The 22,135-nt window shown below is 35.4% G+C and overlaps 1 protein-coding gene across 4 annotated transcripts in view; it reads left to right on the top strand.

Annotated features, from left to right (window-relative positions):
- The window catches only part of LOC125646061 (tetraspanin-18-like), a 31,546-nt gene that overhangs the window by 7,903 nt on the left and 1,508 nt on the right, over positions 1–22,135 (top strand). Inside the window, exons 2-8 of one of the 4 annotated variants that reach the window (XM_048872181.2) lie at positions 12,460–12,736; positions 13,311–13,381; positions 15,240–15,458; positions 15,692–15,766; positions 17,392–17,502; positions 19,951–20,154; positions 20,925–21,008. In XM_048872181.2, coding sequence (XP_048728138.1) covers positions 13,316–13,381; positions 15,240–15,458; positions 15,692–15,766; positions 17,392–17,502; positions 19,951–20,154; positions 20,925–21,008 — 759 coding nt within the window. In that variant the 5' untranslated portion in view covers positions 12,460–12,736; positions 13,311–13,315. Of the gene's footprint in view, positions 1–12,459; positions 12,737–13,310; positions 13,382–13,401; positions 15,042–15,239; positions 15,767–17,391; positions 17,503–19,950; positions 20,155–20,924; positions 21,009–22,135 lie in introns of those variants that run through there. The other 3 variants (XM_048872182.2, XM_048872184.2, XM_048872183.2) reach the window with 3 other exon arrangements.

Genomic DNA, 22,135 nt, shown 5'->3' with positions numbered 1-22,135 from the left:
TTTAATTATTTATTTACAAATTATTTTCCTGTTTGATAGAATATTCCGATAAAAATATAGGAAAGAAAATATAATTTCGATCTCGCTCGAAATGAACCACTCGTAGAACCCCATGTCTTCTTTCATGTAAGCCTGCATTCGATCTAGGTTTTAAAGTTACATACTTCTTTGTATGGATTGAATATCATTAACCCTACATTAGATTCACCTGTTTACTGAACCAAATAACTTGGCCAAATATTTCCCAAATAACTTAGTATAAATTCCAGTCAGTGGAACCGCTCAGTGAATGTGAAAAACCCATGGAACGCCGTATCAACCTATTTTCAAAGAATTGGAAGACGTATCCTTAGTAGAATTAAACGTCTCTTTGAACTAAAGAAATTTCGCATAATAATTACTGATAGTAGTACCGATAATAGAATTAATGGTCTTTCTAATTAGAATGTGTTATGCCGTTAATTCTATTAGTAAACACCCATGTACCTGCATTAATTGAATTGTTATTATAATTAATTTATTTGCGGAATTAATGCCCCTCCCTCTAACATTGATAACACTTAATTCGTGCAATAATTGAATTGTTGCCAGTCAATTCTAGTGATTATAGGGAGACAATTCTAGTGATTACATAGTCAATTCTAGTGATTACAGAGTGTCAATTCTAGCGATTACAGAGAGTCAATTCTAGCAATTACAGAGTGTCAATTCTAGCGATTACAGAGAGTCAATTCTAGTGATTATAGAGAGACAATTCTAGTGATTACATAGTCAATTCTAGTGATTACAGAGTGTCAATTCTAGCGATTACAGAGAGTCAATTCTAGCGATTACAGAGTGTCAATTCTAGCGATTACAGAGTGTCAATTCTAGTGATTATAGAGAGACAATTCTAGTGATTATATAGAGACAATTCTAGTGATTACAGAGTGTCAATTCTAGTGATTATAGAGAGTCAATTATAGCGATCACAGTGTCATCTAGCGGTTACAGAGTGTCAATTCTAGTGATTATAGAGAGACAATTCTAGTGATTATAGAGTGTCAATTCTAGTGATTACATAGTCAATTCTAGTGATTAAGTAGTCAATTCTAGTGATTACAGAGTGTCAATTCTAGCGATTACAGAGTGTCAATTCTAGTGATTACACAGAGACAATTCTAGTGATTACAGAGAGTCAAATCTAGTGATTACATAGTCAATTCTAGCGGTTACAGAGTGTCAATTTTAGTGATTACAGAGAGACAATTCTAGTGATTACATAGTCAATTCTAGCGATCACAGTGTCATCTAGCGATTACAGAGAGTCAATTCTAGTGATTACATAGTCAATTCTAGTGATCACATAGTCAATTCTAGTGATTACAGAGTGTCAATTCTAGTGATTACACAGAGACAATTCTAGTGATTACAGAGTGTCAATTCTAGTGATTACATAGTCAATTCTAGTGATTACGTAGTCAATTCTAGTGATTACACAGAGTCAATTCTAGCGATCACAGAGTGTCAATTCTAGTGATTACACAGAGTCAATTCTAGCGATCACAGAGTGTCAATTCTAGCGATCACAGAGTGTCAATTCTAGTGATTACACAGAGTCAATTCTAGTGATTACAGAGTGTCAATTCTAGTGATTATAGAGAGTCAATTCTAGCGATTACAGAGTGTCAATTCTAGTGATTATAGAGAGTCAATTCTAGCGATTACAGAGTGTCAATTCTAGTGATTATAGAGAGTCAATTCTAGCGATTACAGAGTGTCAATTCTAGTGATTACAGAGAGACAATTCTAGCGATTACAGAGTGTCAATTCTAGCGATTACAGAGTGTCAATTCTAGTGATTACAGAGTGTCAATTCTAGTGATTACATAGTCAATTCTAATGATTACGTAGTCAATTCTAGTGATTACAGAGTGTCAATTCTAGTGATTACAGAGTGTCAATTCTAGTGATTATAGAGTGTCAATTCTATTGATTACAGAGTGTCAATTCTAACGATCACAGAGTGTCAATTCTAGTGATTATAGAGAGTCAATTCTAGCGATTACAGAGTGTCAATTCTAGCGATCACAGAGTGTCAATTCTAGTGATTACATAGTCAATTCTAGCGATTACATAGTCAATTCTAGCGGTTACAGAGTGTCAATTCTAGTGATTATAGAGAGACAATTCTAGTGATTACAGAGTGTCAATTCTAGTGCTTACAGAGAGTTAATTCTAGTGATTATAGAGAGACAATTCTAGCGATTACAGAGAGTCAATTCTAGCGATCACAGAGTGTCAATTCTAGTGATTACATAGTCAATTCTAGTGATTATAGAGAGACAATTCTAGTGATTACATAGTCAATTCTAGCGGTTACAGAGTGTCAATTCTAGTGATTATAGAGAGACAATTCTAGCGATCACAGAGTGTCAATTCTAGCAATTACACAGAGACAATTCTAGTGATTACAGAGAGTCAATTCTAGTGATTACATAGTCAATTCTAGCGGTTACAGAGTGTCAATTCTAATGATTATAGAGAGACAATTCTAGTGATTACATAGTCAATTCTAGCGGTTACAGAGTGTCAATTCTAGTGATTATAGAGAGAAAATTCTAGTGATTACAGAGTGTCAATTCTAGTGATTATAGAGAGACAATTCTAGTGATTACAGAGTGTCAATTCTAGTGCTTACAGAGAGTTAATTCTAGTGATTATAGAGAGTCAATTCTAGTGATTACAGAGTGTCAATTCTATTGATTACAGAGTGTCAATTCTAACGATCACAGAGTGTCAATTCTAGTGATTATAGAGAGTAAATTCTAGCGATTACAGAGTGTCAATTCTAGTGATTACATAGTCAATTCTAGTGATTACATAGTCAATTCTAGCGGTTACAGAGTGTCAATTCTAGTGATTATAGAGAGACAATTCTAGTGATTACATAGTCAATTCTAGCGATCACAGAGTGTCAATTCTAGTGATTAAATAGTCAATTCTAGTGATTATAGAGTGTCAATTCTAGTGATTACAGAGAATCAATTCTAGCGGTTACAGACTGTCAATTCTAGCGATCACAGAGTGTCAATTCTAGTGATTACAGAGAGTCAATTCTAGCAATTACAGAGTGTCAATTCTAGTGATTACAGTGTGTCAATTCTAGTGATTACACAGAGACAATTCTAGCGATCACAGAGTGTCAATTCTAGTGATTACAGAGAGACAATTCTAGCGATTACAGAGTGTCAATTCTAGTGATTACATAGTCAATTCTAGATATTATAGAGAGACAATTCTAGTGATTACAGAGAGTTAATTCTAGCGATCACAGAGTGTCAATTCTAGTGATTACACAGAGACAATTCTAGTGATCACAGAGTGTCAATTCTAGTGATTACAGAGAGTCAATTCTAGTGATTACAGAGAGTCAATTCTAGCGGTTACAGACTGTCAATTCTAGCGATTACAGAGAGCCAATTCTAGCGATTACATAGTCAATTCTAGCGATCACAGAGTGTCAATTCTAGTGATTACAGGGAGTCAATTCTAGCGATTACAGGGAGTCAATTCTAGCGATTGCAGAGAGTCAATTCCAGCGGTTACAGAGTGTCTTTATACTGGGAAGCTCTGAAAACAAATACCTTGTAAAAACTAATTGTTTGATCAACTTAACTCATTTTGTAATGTTGCTTTTTTCTGAAGATGTTTTGTATATTCATATTCATTCACCTGTACAAAAAATTGAAAACAAAGAAGTTCGAATTGTTTGTAGCATGTGTCCTTAAGTTGATCTCTATACATCTGCCATTTAATTATTTATTTACAAATTATTTTCCTGTTTGATAGAATATTCCGATAAAAATATAGGAAAGAAAATATAATTTCGATCTCGCTCGAATGAACCACTCGTAGAACCCCGTGTCTTCTTTCACGTAAACCTGCATTCGATCTAGGTTTTAAAGTTACATACTTCTTTGTATGGATTGAATATCATTAACCCTACATTAGATTCACCTGTTTACTGAACCAAATAACTTGGCCAAATATTTCCCAAATAACTTAGTATAAATTCCAGTCAGTGGAACCGCTCAGTGAATGTGAAAAACCCATGGAACGCCGTATCAACCTATTTTCAAAGAATTGGAAGACGTATCCTTAGTAGAATTAAACGTCTCTTAGGATCATTATAAATATCTTTGAACTAAAGAAATTTCGCATTATAATTACTGATAGTAGTACCGATAATAGAATTAATGGTCTTTCTAATTAGAATATGTTATGCCGTTAATTCTATTAGTAAACACACATGTACCTGCATTAATTGAATTGTTATTATCATTAATTTATTTGCGGAATTAATGCCCCTCCCTCTCCCTCTAACATTGATAACACTTAATTCGTGCAATAATTGAATTGTTGCCTTTACTAATGGAACTGATTATTTCATTATTGCATGTAATTATTGATGATATACCTTTCTGAGGATACGATCAATAATTCCGGTAGAATGAACAACGAAATAATTCCTGATATCAGCCATTATCCGTGTCTATGCTTCAGGTAATGCTCTATACCTCATTGTGTATATGTGTTACATATGATTAGGCTACAGGCAGAGTCCATATAAATCCTCTGAAGTTCAAGGTCATGTATTTCAATTTTTATTCGCTCAAATCACAATGAAAGTGGTACATAAGCTACAATACAAAAATCTCGTGTATTAATACAATTAATATCGGAGGAATTAAATGTACAGTGTATATATGTATGCAAATAAACAATATCGCAGAGAACAGACTAATTCATATGTCTTTAAAATAAACATGCACTGGTTTTTAATATAACTCGTTGACATAATTTCATAAAATTACAAACATTTATAAAGCCAATTAGTTGTAATTATCAAGATTTAGTAGAGATTAATAGAATCCTTCATTAGTACGAGTGTGGGATAGGGAAATTCCACCGAGGGGACAAGATTCGCAGTCTAGGACGAAGCTTTGCCGAGTCCCAGACATCGAATCTTGTTCCAGAGGTTTAATTTCCCTATCCCACACGAGTAAATAATGAAGGATTATTTTTCTCACAATTTACCTACAGTTTAGTGCATCAAATTAAAGCCGATCTCACACTGGTGATAATGTGAGAAATATAAAATCCAAGGAACCGTGAAATTCTGTAGAATCCTGTTTTTCTTTCGTCTATTTTTTGTTATCTTTCATTATATCATTGATTATATTTTAATTTCACCTTTAGTAAGCAGGTAGAGGGCTAACATACACTGCTGCTTAATCCCATTCCGTATTGAAATTAACTATTATAGATATAATTAGATGTACAGATGTAAAAATATCAGGTGTAATTTATATACATGGTGTACATGTAGTGAAAGAAAGAAAAAACAACCAAAAATATATAATTGCAAATTAATTCCTGTAAAGAAAATAGAAGGAAAATCAAAATTTAGATGGAAAAAAAAAGACCGAGAGTGATACTGATTTACAGTTTGCGCATATTGAAACCGCTCAGTATTCAATTGCAATTTCTTGTACTGGTCCCAATAGAAGTGAATTTAATGATATACGTTCGGTTGTTATTTAGAAATTCTCCATTAAACATGAAAAGAGTATCGCGTTCATCAAAAGAATATCTCATTCAAAAAGAAAATGGCGTTGTTCTATATATGGACAAAAAGAATACCACAAAGTTGTTCTAAAACATTAATGTACATTCAATAATATATCGCTGTCCCATTATATGAACATCCAAAAGGAACATCACGTTAGTTGTTCTATATGAAAGGGTGAAAATAACGAATAGTGATCAATCTCATAACTCCTATAACGAATATACAAAATTTAGAGTAGGGCAAACACGGACACCTGGACATACCAAAGGTGGGATCAGGTGCCTAGGAGGAGTAAACATCCTCTGTCGACCGGTCGCGCCCGCCGTGAGCCCTATATCTTGATCAGGTAAACGGAGTAACCCGTAGTCAAAATTAGTATGTAGAGAACAGCCTAACAATTGGTACCAAATACGTCAGTCAGCATTTAACCCACTGATAGATTGTATTGGCAAACTAGATCATTAGTATGACCATATAATTTACGAAATGCTGACTTTAAACGAGACTGTTGAAATCCCTGTAACACCAACTTATTAGTCAATAGTCTGCTTCAATTTAAAAACTGATCATACGCAGAGCAAGCTTTAGCGTATCGCATCAGTTAAGAGATATAAACACCATATGCAGGTGATAATGGAATACTGATACTGAAGTCATATCGTTTGTCATAAAGTTGAGTTGTTAGTTTGCTGTTAGCATCTGTGATCTAAACATTTCAAAACGATTATATGAACATCCAAAGAGAATTCCACGTTGTTCTACGATACATGTATGAACATTCTATAATATGAACATCCAAAGAGAATATTGCGTTATTCGTTATGATATAAACATTAAAAAAAGAATATCATGTTGGTCTGTATAATGAAATGGTGAAGATAACGAACAGTGATCAATCTCATAACTCCTATAAAGAATGCAAAATTAAGAGTAGGGCAAACACAGACCCCTAGGCATACATGTATCAGATCGATTGTTTGTATCTTGTTTAACGTCCATCTCGATAATTTTTTACTCATATGGAGACGTCACCAATACCAGTGAAAGGCTAAAAATTTAGGCCTATGCTCGGCGCTTACGGCCATTGAGCAGTGAGGCTTCTTAACCGTCACACCCACCGTGAACCCTATATGTTGATCAAGTGAACAGAGTAATCCGTGTTCAAAATCAGTGTTCAAAAACGACCTACCGGTAACAAATGGTATGAAACACCTTAGACAGCATTTGCGCAGGTAAACAGATTAATCCGTAGTCAAATTCAGTATGTAATTAACGGCCTAAGAATTGGTATGAAACACGTTTGACATTTTACACAATGACAGGTTGTATTGGCAAATTAGATTGTTCAACCGACAATAGAATTTGCGAAATGCTGCATTTAAACAAGACTGTTGAAACCCGTGTAACATCAATTTATTAGTCATTAGTCTGTCTCGATTTAAAAATTGATCATAAACAGAACAAGCTCTTGTGTATCGAATCAACTGAGAGACATAAACACCATATGCAGGTGATCATGGAATATTGGCACATACATGTAAATATGGGAAGTTGATCCCGTTTGTCAAAAAGTTGAGTTGTTAGTTTGCCATTAACATCTATTCTTGATAAAATATCTACATGTAAGTATCAAACTGATTTGAAAGACTTTGTGGTGTTTTATCTCGAGTTCACTGGGATGTATAGAATCGGTGTATCAACGAAAATGATTATTGTTAATAGATAAAACGTCCTCGATATATCTCACGGTTAAGTTGCTGGCCACAGGAAAAGGTGTTTTTTTTTCTTCTCAAGTAGGAGCTTTTGAATAAATTCTGCCTCAGAAGAATATAAAAACAGGTAAACAAATAAAGCAGTGCATGTGCCCATGGGAATTCCAACAGACTGTTGGAAGATCTTATTACCGAATACTACGTAGGTAATGTCCATGTGGAACTGCAGCATCTTTTCAATATCAACTTTAGAATACTTGTGCGTAAAATAAGGATGGTGTTTAACAAAGTCATTTTTCAATGATTGATCACTAGATATGCTTATTTCCTTTTTCCATTTTTAATTGAAGAAGCAACTGTCTATGATGTTAAAAAATGCAATGTTTGATTTACCGTGAGAAATTGTCGTGTAAAGGATTGTAATGTTTGATTTACCTTGAGAAATTGTCATGTAAAGGATTGTAATGTTTGATTTACCGTGAGAAATTGTCATGTAAAGGAATGTAATGTTTGATTTACCCCGAGAAATTGTCGTGTAAAGGAATGTAATGTTTGATTTACCGTGAGAAATTGTCATGTAAAGGAATGTAATGCTTGATTTACCGTGAGAAATTGTCGTGTAAAGGAATGTAATGTTTGATTTACCGTGAGAAATTGTCATGTAAAGGAATGTAATGTTTGATTTACCGTGAGAAATTGTCATGTAAAGGAATGTAATGCTTGATTTACCGTGAGAAATTGTCGTGTAAAGGAATGTAATGTTTGATTTACCGTGAGAAATTGTCATGTAAAGGAATGTAATGCTTGATTTACCGTGAGAAATTGTCGTGTAAAGGAATGTAATGTTTGATTTACCGTGAGAAATTGTCGTGTTGATTGAAAAGTCATGTTTTAAATTTGTTGTTTTGAAAAAAGGTTTGCGATTTCAAATTTACAAAATAATTTAGAATCCACATTTGATTTACACCACTTCTTGCATATGTTGTGGCACAGTCCGTTTGAAGTTTCTCCTTCACAATAATTAATTTTTTTTTTGTGAGGAGCAAAGATAGGGGCTTGGTAGAACATTTACTGGATCCAGTAATGTACATACGGTTTTAAGGGTTTTTGTGAAGTTTAGGAATACAGTATAGGTGAATATACAAGATCATTAAAAAGAACGAAAATATCACGTTGGTCAGTATGATATGAATATTCAAATAGAATATCGCGTTCTGTAATATGAACATTCAAACAGAATATCACATTAATGAATCTGATAGGAACATTCAAAACGAATGTCACGTTGGTCTGTATAATACACTGTATGAACACACAAAAAGAATTTCACGTTGTTTTATGATATAAACATTTAACACAAATTCACATTGGTCATTATAATATGAATATTCAAAAAGAATATCACGTTAGTCTGCATAATGAAAAGGTGAAGATAACGAACAGTTGATCAATCTCATAACTCCTATATGGAATTCACTACAAAATTAAGAGTTGGGCCAACACGGACCTCTGGACATACCAGAGGTGGGATCAGGTGCCTAGGAGGAGTAAGCATCCCCTGTCGACCGGTCACAACCGCCGTTAACCCTACATGTACATGTATATCATGATCAGGTAAACGGATTAATCCGTAGTCAGGATCAGTGTGTAAAAAAAATCGGTCTAACAATTGGTATGAAACACGCCAGACAGAATTTTACCTAATGACAGGTTTTATTGGCAAACTAGATCATCATGACGAACATAGAATTGCGAAATGCTCACTTAAAACAAGACCATTGAAACCCCTGTAACATGAACATATTTGTCAGTAGCCTGCCTCGATTTAAAAATTGATCATACGCAGAACAAGTTCTTGCGTATCGAATAAGTTGAGAGACATGAACACCATATGCAGGTGATGATGGAATATTGCTACATGAATATGGGAAGTTGACGACGGAGAAGCTGAAATCGAATCGACATATGAATGAAAATGATTATTGTTAATAGATAAAACGTCGTCGATATACTAGTATCTAAATGTCACTAAATGCCGAGTAGAAGGCCACAGCTAGATATATTTTCTTCTCATGTAGAAGCTTTTGAATACATTCTGTCTAATAAGAATTTAAAACAGGTCAGCTAACAAAAAAGGCACAATTTATGCCCATGGGAATTCCAACAAACTGCTGGAGGATCTGATCACCAAAGGCTACGAAGATATTGACAATGAGGAACTCTATCATATTTTTGATATCAATTTCAGGGTACTTTTTCGGAGAATCAGAGTGGTGTTTAACAAAATAATTTTTTGAATGAATGATCACTAGATATGTATATTTTCCTTTTCCATTTTTGTTGACGAAGCAACTGTTTACGATATCAAAACGTATAGTAATTAATTTATCGCGAGGAATGGTCACATGAAGGATTGAAAAGTCATACGTTTGGATGTTGTTTTGCGATTTCAAATTTACTAGAAGTTCTGTAAAAATTTTAAGAATCCACATTTGATTTACACCACGTCTATCATATTTTGTTGCACAATCCGCTTGAAGTTCTCCTTCACAGCAGTTGATATTTTCATGAGGAGTAAAGATAGGGCTTAGAAGAACATGTCCTGGATCCAGCAATGTATCTTTGTTTGTAAGGGTTTCCGTGAAGTTTGGGAATCCAGTATAGGTATGGTAACTCTTATTCGTCCTTCCCATTGACTGGGGGTATTCAATGTGTTTAAATCGAAGCACGACTTTAAAGAATTTCATCTTTTGAAAAGGTGGTTGGAGTGGAAGTACGATTACCATGTCAAGTTCGTTTAAGATGCAGTAGTAATAATGAGCCTTACAAACAAGGACAATCTTGTTACAAGCTTTGTCAGCTGGAACCAAACAAATTCTTCACGTAACCTATCAAGTCTTTTATCACTTCTGGGTCGGGTGAGTATTGCTCATTTTATTATTAGACTCTTACCTTTCTCAAATGTTTTTCGCGCAATATCGATCAACTTTGACGTTTATAATACTTACTGTGACGTCATAGTACTTTCGCGTATGTAGTCGTGCGTTACGTTGCTATGAGAGATAAACACGACTGGAGAAGACCGGTAACACGGTCGAAATATTTCTACAAAGTGTTTAGAGTTTTTTTCTATATTTTACTTCCAAAAAGACAATCTTGCTAGGCGGTGGGTGCCGTACGTCGCTGGTTCGACCCCGGGCTGGGGCGAAAATTTTCAGTACCTAGTTGTGATTATTTAGTGCTTTATATATATATATATATATATATATATATATATATATATATATATAAGCACTAAAGTTCCAACAACACCCGATACCTCAGAGTGTCGGATCCACAACATGGATACAAGGTCAAATACAAAAAATTATACAAAGTACTAAAATGACCAACGACACGAACAACGAGATTGTCAAATTTATGCTCTGTTGATATTGACCACATTATGTAATTCTTTTCCTTTGTCCCGAAAATTTGACAATCTCGTTGTTCGTGTCGTTGGTCATTTTAGTGCTTTGTATATATATATTTGTATATGTATATATATATATATATATATGTGTGTGTGTGTGTGTGTGTGTGTGTGTGTGTGTGTGTGTGTGTGTGTATTATATATATATATATATATATATATATATATATATATATATATATATACACACATATTGGTATGCACTTTTGATTTGATGTGTCTAATACGGGATTTTAATATTCCTCTTATACTTATTATCCATTCTGACAAGGTATTAAGTTCTTCATTTTCATATTTAGCCCGTTGTCTGCCATAATCTTCGACAGAATTTATAATAGAGGTGAAGTTCTGTCGCCAGTTGAAAGACCGACGTTCTCTGAATTTAGGACCTTTTAAAATAAGTGATTTCCAGGTCCTCATTTTCAACTATGTACATAATGTGAACATTAGAAAAGAATGCCACGGTGCTCTATAATATGAACAGTAAAATAGAGGCCCGTGGGCTACTTCGCTTACACAAATACCTTGACTATGCTGTTGTTAGCTAATGTGATTTTTAAAAAGATTTTTTGCAATTTTTATCCACACGATTTTTTTTATCCCATATTGTGGTTCCAACGTAGCCCTACAGAGTCACGACATAACCGTATACAAAGCCACAAGGTAGAATGTAAGGTCTTCCCATAAACAATCTATATACAACACATGAAATCCCTACTTTAAACAATTCAGAGGATATTGCCTATGCTAGATTTTCTTTAAAATTAGTCAAAATCCAAAATCAAGGTTACAAAGTGAAAATTTTGTCATAAGGAATGGATATATGAAATATGAAAGGTGGATCACTCACTATTCAATAGTTATGAGCAGGTAAAACTTTGGATTGAAGTTTCAAAACTTGAGTCGAACTCCAAAGTCAAAGTTACAAGGTCAAACATCATGGTATCAAATAAAGTTTCTTAACATAAGGAACCTTCATACAGAAATGAAAACCCTCATTGTGTGCTTTTATCACGTCAATTCTTGATTTCAGTATATGCTCGTTTTATGGTCTTGGAGCCAAACCCACCGTCTCCTATCTGGACCCGCGCTTGAAGTCATCGATTTTTAGACAGATGATTAGTGCATAAATGATTTTCAAAATTGAATTCATTTTTTAAGTTGTATTTTACACTTTGGTTGCAGAATGTCATTTTTGTACATTCAGCTCATAACAACTCTCGACAACAAACAATTCCCATGGATACATCCTCCGGGTGTTGCTATGGAGATATTACATGTACCATGGATATATCCTTCGAGCGTTGCTATGGAGATATTGACATGGATATATCCTCCGGATGTAGCTATGGAAATACAGCCATGGATATATCACTGGGGTTTGTTCCTATGGAGATATTCCCATGGAACCTAAACAATATTTCATTAAGATCCATTTAACTGATGTCCTGACAGTGGCGTAGCTTCCATTGAGGCAGCCTCGGTAAAAACAAAAACAAAAAAAACACCTTTTACGTTGTTAAAATGTCGATAGCTTCTGGGGGGGCTGCGCCCCCCAGACCCCCTGCCTCGGTAATATTCGAACCCAAGCTACGCCTATGCCTGATCAAAGGAAAGGTACTTGTATTTGGGTAAACAGTTGCACATGTGTACATTTGTAGATCTATAAGTTAATGGAAGAAAAGGCCACAAGACGCCAACGTAAAATCAAACCATAAGTAGTTGTGGTCACCAGAGTTGGGTTTTGGTCATATACTAGCTTTGCCGTTACATTGACGACTTACTGGTAATAAAGATGACAGATGTCGTACCTGTTTCTATATTAAGCGTCTCCCACGCCCAGCGATGCCCTAACACTGCCGGGAATCGCCCATCTTCTCAGAGAACTCGGGTCAGTCTTTACTTTAGATGCCCTTCACAACGCAGGGCAAACAACTGGTAAGTTGAATTTCTTTATTTATATATATATATATATATATGTATGTGTATTGTGTAATCTGAACGGACTTATTGGCGAAAGCGCTAATCAATTTTAAATTAAATCAATTTGTTCTCTCTCTCTCTCTCTCTCTCTCTCTCTCTCTCTCTCTATATATATATATATATTAGATATAATGTGAGTACGTTAGTAAAGAATGATATAAAATTCATTTTCTGTGTTTTCGGACAAACGTTTTCCTTATACCTTTGTTTCCGTGGGGATCCAGGTTAGAATGGGTCCTCAGTACCTCCTTGCTTGTCGTAAGAGACGACTAAATGGGGCGGTCCTTCGGATGAGACCGTAAATACTGAGGCCCGTGTCTCAGCAGGTGTGGTACGATAAAGATTCCTCCCTGCTCAAAGACCGTAAGCGTCGGGTATAGACCTGATTAATCGGCAATGGTGACGTTTCGAAATGAGTGAACAATTCTCGAGTGTGTGTGTGGGGGGGGGGGGGGGGGGGGGGGGCAATATACAACCAACCATGCAACTTTGCGTAATTAGTAGTTTAATGGTTTGTTTTATATTTTAGGTACTATGTCACTAGCTTGCGGTAGCTCGTGTCTGAAGTATTTATTGTTCATTACCAACTTCATCTTCTTCGTAAGTATACATCTGAAATTTCTAATTTTCGCACTCGATCATTGACGTCAACCGTTACCAAAATTCTGTGTAATTTGAAAACCAAAACAAATCTTTATTGATTAGCTTACAGTATGTAACTGTATCAAATGTCTATAGAATACAGTGGGGAATATCCACAGCTAATCTGTATATTGAAACAGGAGTTTTGTATATCTTTGGAAGGCTGATTATACACGAATTCGCCGGGAGAGAACTAAATTTCTGTAACAGATGCCTACAGCCCGGTGGCCCTCCGTATTTACATGCATGTCGATTGTCGTCCGACTCGTTTGCATGTTTTGAAATGCATCAAGTCTGTATTGATATTTACTCTTGCTTATTGGCGCGGGTTCATGAATTAATCAAGAATTTTCACTCAAATTATGAAAATGAATGCCAACCCGATAGATGTATTGTCCAGACGATAAATTCTGGTGACGTAACAGTTCACGACCAGGGCGTCTCCTGGTTCGTTGAGGTCACGTACTGATTGTGGTCACTTTCGTGTTATTGCACGATAGATGTGTACACTCTTCGAGACAATTTGTCAACACAGACCGATGTATTACCACATTAATGACACGAAGGTTTTCTTCCACATTTCAGACCAACAAAACAACAAAGAAAAACTAACAATAAAAACACGTCAATTACTACACAATTTTGTTTTGTCACTACGGCGCAGTATTTATCATCATTATTTTCTTTGCTACTACTACCAGTAAAATGTGTTATAAACCTTATTGTTTTTCCCCTTATTTTTTCAATCTTTGAACTTTTCCCTCGTATATTTCATTTAGCCAGATCTATCTATTGTGTGTAAGTACATATTCAAACAGAAACCTGCACTGCGAGTTTTAATAAATGGGAGAAACGGGCCCTCAACTATATAATACAGTTTCAATTGTATACAAAAATATGTACTACATATAGTACCCACATTTCTATTACATACATATACACACATATATCGATTGCATATCCATATACACACATTTCGATCGTGTATATATACATGGTTACATACACATTTCTATTTTGTACGTTTTTATTTTCAATGTACTATCACCATTGTTGGATATTCTAGCAAGGATCTAACGTGGCGGAAATTACTTTCTTTAAAGGTGTCAATTTCTAGGGGTACATGTATATTTTAAACAAACAGATGTATGCAATAGAAATGTGTTCAACCGTGCACAGACCCCAAATCAAGCTTAATTTGAAATACATGTAGTACATTTATTGGAAACCATGCTTATCATAAGTTATGCCACCTTACCATTTGATAATCCGCAGCGAATCCAGGATTTGTTATATGGGAGAAACTGGTGGTCTGGGAGCTCCAGAGTTGACTGGGATGTTCCAGAGTTGACGGGGAGCTCCAGAGTTGACTGGGATGTTCCAGAGTTGACTGGGAGCTCCAGAGTTGACTGGGATGTTCCAGAGTTGACGGGGAGCTCCAGAGTTGACTGGGATGTTCCAGAGTTGACTGGGAGCTCCAGAGTTGACTGGGATGCTCCAGGGTTGACTGGGATGCTCCAGGGTTGACCGGGATGTTCCAGAGTTGACTGGCAGCTCCAGAGTTGACTGGGATGCTCCAGGGTTGACTGGGATGCTCCAGGGTTTTGAGGCTGTTTAGGTTACTTTTATGGGTTGTTCTAGCTGTACTGTACAACATGATAAAATTAATGAATAACGACAAATAACTGATTTGTTTATCGTTATACACTTGTTTGTATTTTTATTTTGCCAAGTCTTATAACTTTTGCTGTTCTACTAGGTATTTTAAATTAGTGGGCGGGCCTCTCTAAATCCGCCACTGGTGTATCTGTTTCAGCTGATCGGCCTGGGGACGGTAGGACTTGGGGTTTGGGCTCTGGTGGACGATGACAAGATCCTTATTCTGACAGAGGTCGGCGATGCCGGGAATTTTGATGTCGTCTCTCTTATTCGCACGGGAGCGCTGGTTCTCATCGCCAGCGGGGGCCTGGCTGTATTAATTGGATTCCTGGGATGCTGCGGGGCAGTTAAAGAGAATAACTGTCTTCTGTTCGCTGTAGTTTATTTTTCTCAAAATCTGCAAAGATGTGGAATTCATTAAAGAGGAAATGTTCACAGACACATTAGTTGTATCAAATTATGCATAAGATGAATAAAATATTCTTTGAATTAAATCAATATAAGACATATGATCTCCTCGTGCTATGGTCATTCTATAACTGCCAGATATTCATGTACTGCTATGTTTACTATTGTCAGAGGCATTCTAAAAGATTAATTTTTTTTCAGTATTGTGCAGTCATGGTTGCCATTCTATTTGTTCAAATAGCAGCTGTCGTTATTGCGGCCATATTTCAAAATAAAGTGAGTAATATTGACACGTTCATTCATATCAAAGTGCCAGGCAGCAATGCGTCATAGTTAGGATAGATTGTTCATCTACATTTATAATTCTATTTAAGATAGATTGTATACATTTATAATTCTATTTATGATAGATTGTATACATTTACAATTCTGAACATTACTAATAATATTTCTCTGTAGTAAGGTCACCAAGCAAGTGAAGTGCGGTGTACAGTCAATGTGTTATATATGTATAAATGACATTGAATTGTCATCAACATTTCACCTTGTTAAAAAGCCACACTGCATACTAAATTAAATCTGTGACTACAGAACCTCGCTCTCGATCTAGAAACAAATGTCTGCATAAATTGAAATGTTCCCATTTCGTTCTGTAAATTTTTACATTAATGAAATACTACTCTCTTGCAAACAATTAAAGGTAATAATCACTCGGAAACTATGGAAACAAGGTAGTGATTGGAAAATCTCACATTTCTAACACATTCTTCTCTTTGTCCAAACTATTAGTAATGAAAACGTCCGGTGTAAGTGAGTGATAAAGAATGCATAAACTGGCGAGAAAGTTCGACTAGTCATTAGGGGAAAAATGGGATACAGTTGACTAACTAAAGCTGACTCTACGGAGAAACAGATGGCACATTAGTGGATAATTGTACACAGGCCTGAACAAACCGCACAGTCCATTCAACTCATTCGCTTTCATGTCGAAATTAAAACTGGAATTGGAACATTCTAAATCAATGAAAGGCACTTGCTTCACTTATCATAAATGCACACAGTGAATTCATCTCGAGAGACAATTTTGTGCTATACCTTTTCTGACTAGGATGAGGGAAAATCAATTGCTGCTTTATAATCTTGATGTGAACGTGGATCATTTAGCTAGGTCGAGTGATTTCTACACCTAAAAGACCGTTTTTGGTCCTCGACTTATCCGAGATTCCTCTGACTGTTACCCCCGCTTTTATACTATGACATGCAACAGTTGAACACTATAAAATATTAAGTCTTGACGGGCAGGATGGCGAGAATTAAGGCAAGGGGTGCGTCTCTACAAGTGATCAGTATCTACTGTAATACAAAAAGCAAGCATTATTTTAAGTCCTGCGACCTTCAAGTTGTAGCAGTGACCTTCAGCACACAGTTTTATTACTTTAACCAGAAATTTGGGATACCAAACGGTATTATTATCATATATATATATATATATATATATATATATATATATATATATATATAGTCAGTTATTTTCAAAAGGGACAAAATTACAGTCATTATGACTGCAACGCAACCTTGTTGCATCCCTGAAAATTTGAAAGAAAGAAAGGAAAAAGTTTTAATGTTGCCCTTCATACAATTTTGGATTTATAATATACATAATGTATAATTATCTTAGGTCACTAAATTTTTATCGTCATTTTAATATGATAAATCCACAGGCATTCGACGGTTTGAATATCTATAATTTAAAAACAAATTTCTTCCTATAAACAAACTATTCAAAGTTTGTTTATAGGAATTTACAATTTTTTTTTCATCATCGAGTGCCTGTGGATATATCGTCTATGAAGATAAATATACATATACAATGAAATAATTATATCCTCTTCGTCTTCCAGGTCACGGACGATTTGAAAGCGTTTCTGAAATCTCGATTGAGCGCCCAATACGAAGGCAGTATAAAAACAAACGACCCCTTTTCTCTGGGTCTAGATGTGGCTCAAATTCAGGTAAATACACATTTTCCTTGTCGTCTAGATTTGGGTCAAATTCAGGTAAAATGAATTTCCTTGTCGTCTAGATATGACCCAAATTCAGATGCGTCATCAAAATCGATGATATTTCAAAATCGTTTGCTTTGAGATTGGATAGTGATGATATGGAAGGTATACCCGGAACCAGTTAATGAAAATCAGTTACCAAGACTTCTGGATTACACAGGGTCTGTGAATTTCTGATACTTGATGATGCGTGGGAACTTTTAATTGGTAGAGTAAGGCAGGTGCCGAATGAGGGTGCACTAAAGGACACCTAATACCGAAAAATGGATGCATGAGATGATATATATTTATATTCAACAATTTGAAGATAAGCGATGTATAATATTGGAAGGACCTCTGGCATTTCGAAGCTCGTATTTGTCACAGCTGATTATTATTATGATGAAATAACAATATTGTTGAGTGATTATGTCATTTATTGAAACAAATGATGACAGAGAAAAATGTCATAGTTGAATTTTTTTTTTTACAAAATCAATTAGCTGGGACCACTTGATATAAAAAATAGGATTAGATTTGCAACTGCGCAAATAAACATATATATACATTACACAGACTGATCCCAGCCAATATACATATACAACTATTTAACATTAAATATTTATTTTTGGTTGGTTGTAACAAGTACAAATAAAAAAAACAAATAAGGATCTAAAAGTAAGGGACTTGTAAATTGTTTATGATGTTCAAAAGTTAAATTACTTATCCCTCCCTATATAATTCTATACAATTTTTTTTACACTCTTTTGGACTTCATTGAGAAATCATGGGGAATAAATTACATTCCACACCGGAAATTGTATTCATTTTACTTATAAAAACATGATTTCACTTTTCATTTTTGATCAGTTTTCGGGAAAAAATTCTTTGCGGCATTCGCCGTGAAGACAGTACTACTCAAATGTTTAAATTAAAGAAGTTGTCGCGCAGGTCAGATGTTATCAAAGGCAATGGAATAATTGCCTGTTGTATATGCGTTATCGCGATATCTAACACCATTGTGGTGATTCTACAATGATTAATGTCCTCCAACAAACGTATAATTTACCAATAAAAATCGTTGTTTGTCCATCATCAAGTACTTGACTCCACAGTCCATTGTCTCTGGCTGCATTGCCGATACATGTATAAAAGGCAGTACAAGACCATTCGATGTCATGCGGGTTTCTGCGAGTTGATTTATGTAAATGGATTAATTTAGAATCTTAACTACTGTGGTCACATCTCGATCTATGTGTTGCCTCAGTCATGTAGAGCGTACACTTCTGAAGTAGGAAATACAGACTTGAGTGCAGATAGTTGCATTTCTCTCCATTTTACGAACTCTTTCATTTTTAGTTCACCTGAGCTCAATCTGCTTAAAACCATTTCACAGAATATCGGAGCGGATCAAAGATCTGGTTTTAAGCCGATTGACATGAGCTGTAAGTTCAAGTGAGCTTTCCTGATCACCCTTTGTCCGTCCGTCTGTCTGTCTGTAAACTTTACACATTTTTCGACTTCTCCAGAACCACGGAGCCAATTTTAACCAAATTTGCCATAAGTATAGCATCCTTTTGTAAAGGGGGTTTATTCCTTTATAAAAGGCCACACTCTTTTCAAAAGGAATATGATTAAGAAATAGTGAACTTTTTGAAAAACATTTCTTTTTCAAGAACTACCACTACCACTGTCCTTGATAATTGCAGATTCTTTAAATTGTTGAAAGCATGACCCCATGGTGTATGTTGGGGCAACAAGGATTTTATAACAATATACAGAAGGATTTAAAAATATTTTTTTTTTTCAAGAACGATAGCGTCATGATTTGTTATATTAATAAAATCATCAAGAGTTAGTGAATATTTCGGTTTGTTTAAACCATGTACCTCAGGAGTAAGGTGGGGCTACAGTAGGGATCAAAGTTTTACGTGAGGGAACATTACGTAGGAAACATCGTTAGAATTCTCTCAAGAACAACAGGATGATGATTAATCATTGTTAGAATGCAATCATCCTCAGATAGTGTTTTCAAATTTGTTCCAATCATGAACGCGGGGGAGGGGGACATTAGAGGAACAAAGACTTAGATGTGATTTATAGAGGAGAATCTTTAGGTATATTACTGTGGACGCCTTCAGAACGACGTGCCTACATCTGTAGACGCCATTAGACAGGCGCTTCACGACTGGCTGTGCGCCGATCTGACCCTACAGATACTCAATATAGTAACGTGTCAGATACTCCGACTGTCCATGTGCTTTTCTGTGTAGGTGGAGTCACACATTTAGATTAACAGGCGTATCATACATGTGCTACAATGGATACTTTGTTTCAAATGTACATTCCATGGCTGAAATTCATATATTGATAACATTTGTTCATCAGTTTATATCAAATCCATGACTTTCATTTAAGTTTGATTGCTGTGGGATTGACAACTACATGGACTTCCTTTCCGCTACAAGATGGCAGGACCGGAAGAACGCGTCCACCATTATTCCACTGACGTGCTGTAACTTTATCAACAAGGATGTTTACTACACAGACTATCATTCGCTGGATCTAGAGGATCCCTCCTGTCAAAACTCCCCCACAGATCAGAACTCAAATTTCAGAAAGGCAAGGATATTTTGAAGATATGGATAAATGGGAGTTATAAACACCATAAGCATATTTTTTCTTATTTCTCAGGAATTTTATCTTTACTACAATGTATGCCAAAAATGCCATTTTAGATAAGAAATTTGTATAACGTTAGGTACTTAATTAATAATCTTCAAAGTATAATCGAGTCAATCCATGACTAGATAAAGCCGTAAATTACCAGGATTTTTTCATACACTAAATGATCTATCCATTTCTTTATCATGACGCTTTACTGTTCTATTTCTTTATCATGACGCTTTACTGTTCTATTTCTTTATCGTGACGCTTTATTGTTCTATTTCTTTATCATGACGCTTTACTGTTAACTGTTCTATTTCTTTATCATGACGCTTTACTGTTCTATTTCTTTATCCTGACGCTTTATTGTTCTATTTCTTTATCATGACGCTTTACTGTTCTATTTCTTTATCATGGCGCTTTACTGTTCTATTTCTTTATCATGACGCTTTACTGTTAACTGTTCTATTTCTTTATCATGACGCTTTACTGTTCTATTTCTTTATCCTGACGCTTTATTGTTCTATTTCTTTATCATGACGCTTTACTGTTCTATTTCTTTATCATGGCGCTTTACTGTTCTATTTCTTTATCATGACGCTTTACTGTTAACTGTTCTATTTCTTTATCATGACGCTTTACTGTTCTATTTCTTTATCATGACGCTTTACTGTTCTATATTTGTTTTATCATAACGCTCTACTGATCTAGGTTTTCTTCTACAGGGTTGTTGGAATGCAATATTAGAATATGCCAATGATAAAGCCATCTACATTATTGCTGTCGGAGTTGCAATTGGTGTTGTGGAGGTAATATGAATTATTTTCATTGGAATGTACAACATGTATGTTTGTGAGTTTTTATGTCAGCTGAGTAAACTTAGGTGACCTATTGCAATTGGTTGTCGTCCGTCGTGCGTTAACATTTGAACATTTTAAACTTCTTGATAACTACCATTCCAATTCTATTCAAATTTGTTATGAATAATCTTTAGGACAAGGGTGACATGAATTGTAAATTTCAGGACTCCTGCACCCCTGGGCCGTAGGGTCAGAGCATAAATGGTCAAAAATTGACCAATTTTCAAAAATCTTTTTTTTTTCTACTACCACAAATATGTAAGAAAAACTAAACGCATACTTATATAGAGCAAGAAGGTCTCTACTAAAGTTGTAAATTTCATGATCCCCGAGGTAGTGGTTCTGACCCCAGGGTAGGGCCAAACTCAGTACAAAGTGTATATGTGTAAAACACTTAGATAACATCTTTTTTAGTGTTATTGATACTAGATTAAAACTAAATGAATATTAAGAAAGAACAGGTAGTCCTTTACCAAATTGTAAATTTGATGATCCCAGAGGTATGGGATTTTAGTATCAGGGTGGGGCCAAAATAATCAGTCATTAAATGTGTGACCAATAAAACATTTTAAACTTCTTCCTGTGAACTACCGTTCCAATTCCATTCAAATTTGGTATGAAGCATTTTTGGGATAAGGGGGACATAATTTGTATATTTCAGGATTCCTGCACTGCTGGGGATTTAGGGGAGAGCAAAAACTGCCAAAATTGACCAATTTTCCAACGTTTCTTCTGTACAACTGCATACGTTTATGAAAAACTAAATACATAGTGATGTAGAGCAGGAGGTCTCTACCAAAATTGTAAATTTCATGATCCCGGGATAAAGGTTCTGTCCCCAGGGTGCAGTCAAACTTGGTATATATGATGGATATGGGGCTCACGGCGGGTGTGACCGGTCAACAGGGGATGCTTACTCCTCCTAGGCACCTGATCCCACCTCTGGTGTGTCCAGGGGTCAGTGTTTGCCCAACTATCTATTTTGTATTGCTTGTAGGAGTTATGAGATTGATCACTGTTCGTTATCTTCACCTTGCATATGTAAAGATGCTTCTTTAGTGCTATTGATACTAGAT

Source organism: Ostrea edulis, chromosome 6, assembly GCF_947568905.1.
Source record: "Ostrea edulis chromosome 6, xbOstEdul1.1, whole genome shotgun sequence".
NCBI classification, from domain to species: Eukaryota; Metazoa; Mollusca; class Bivalvia; order Ostreida; family Ostreidae; genus Ostrea; species Ostrea edulis.
Note: the sequence above shows the minus strand (reverse complement) of the source record. Positions and strands in the feature narration are given on the sequence as shown.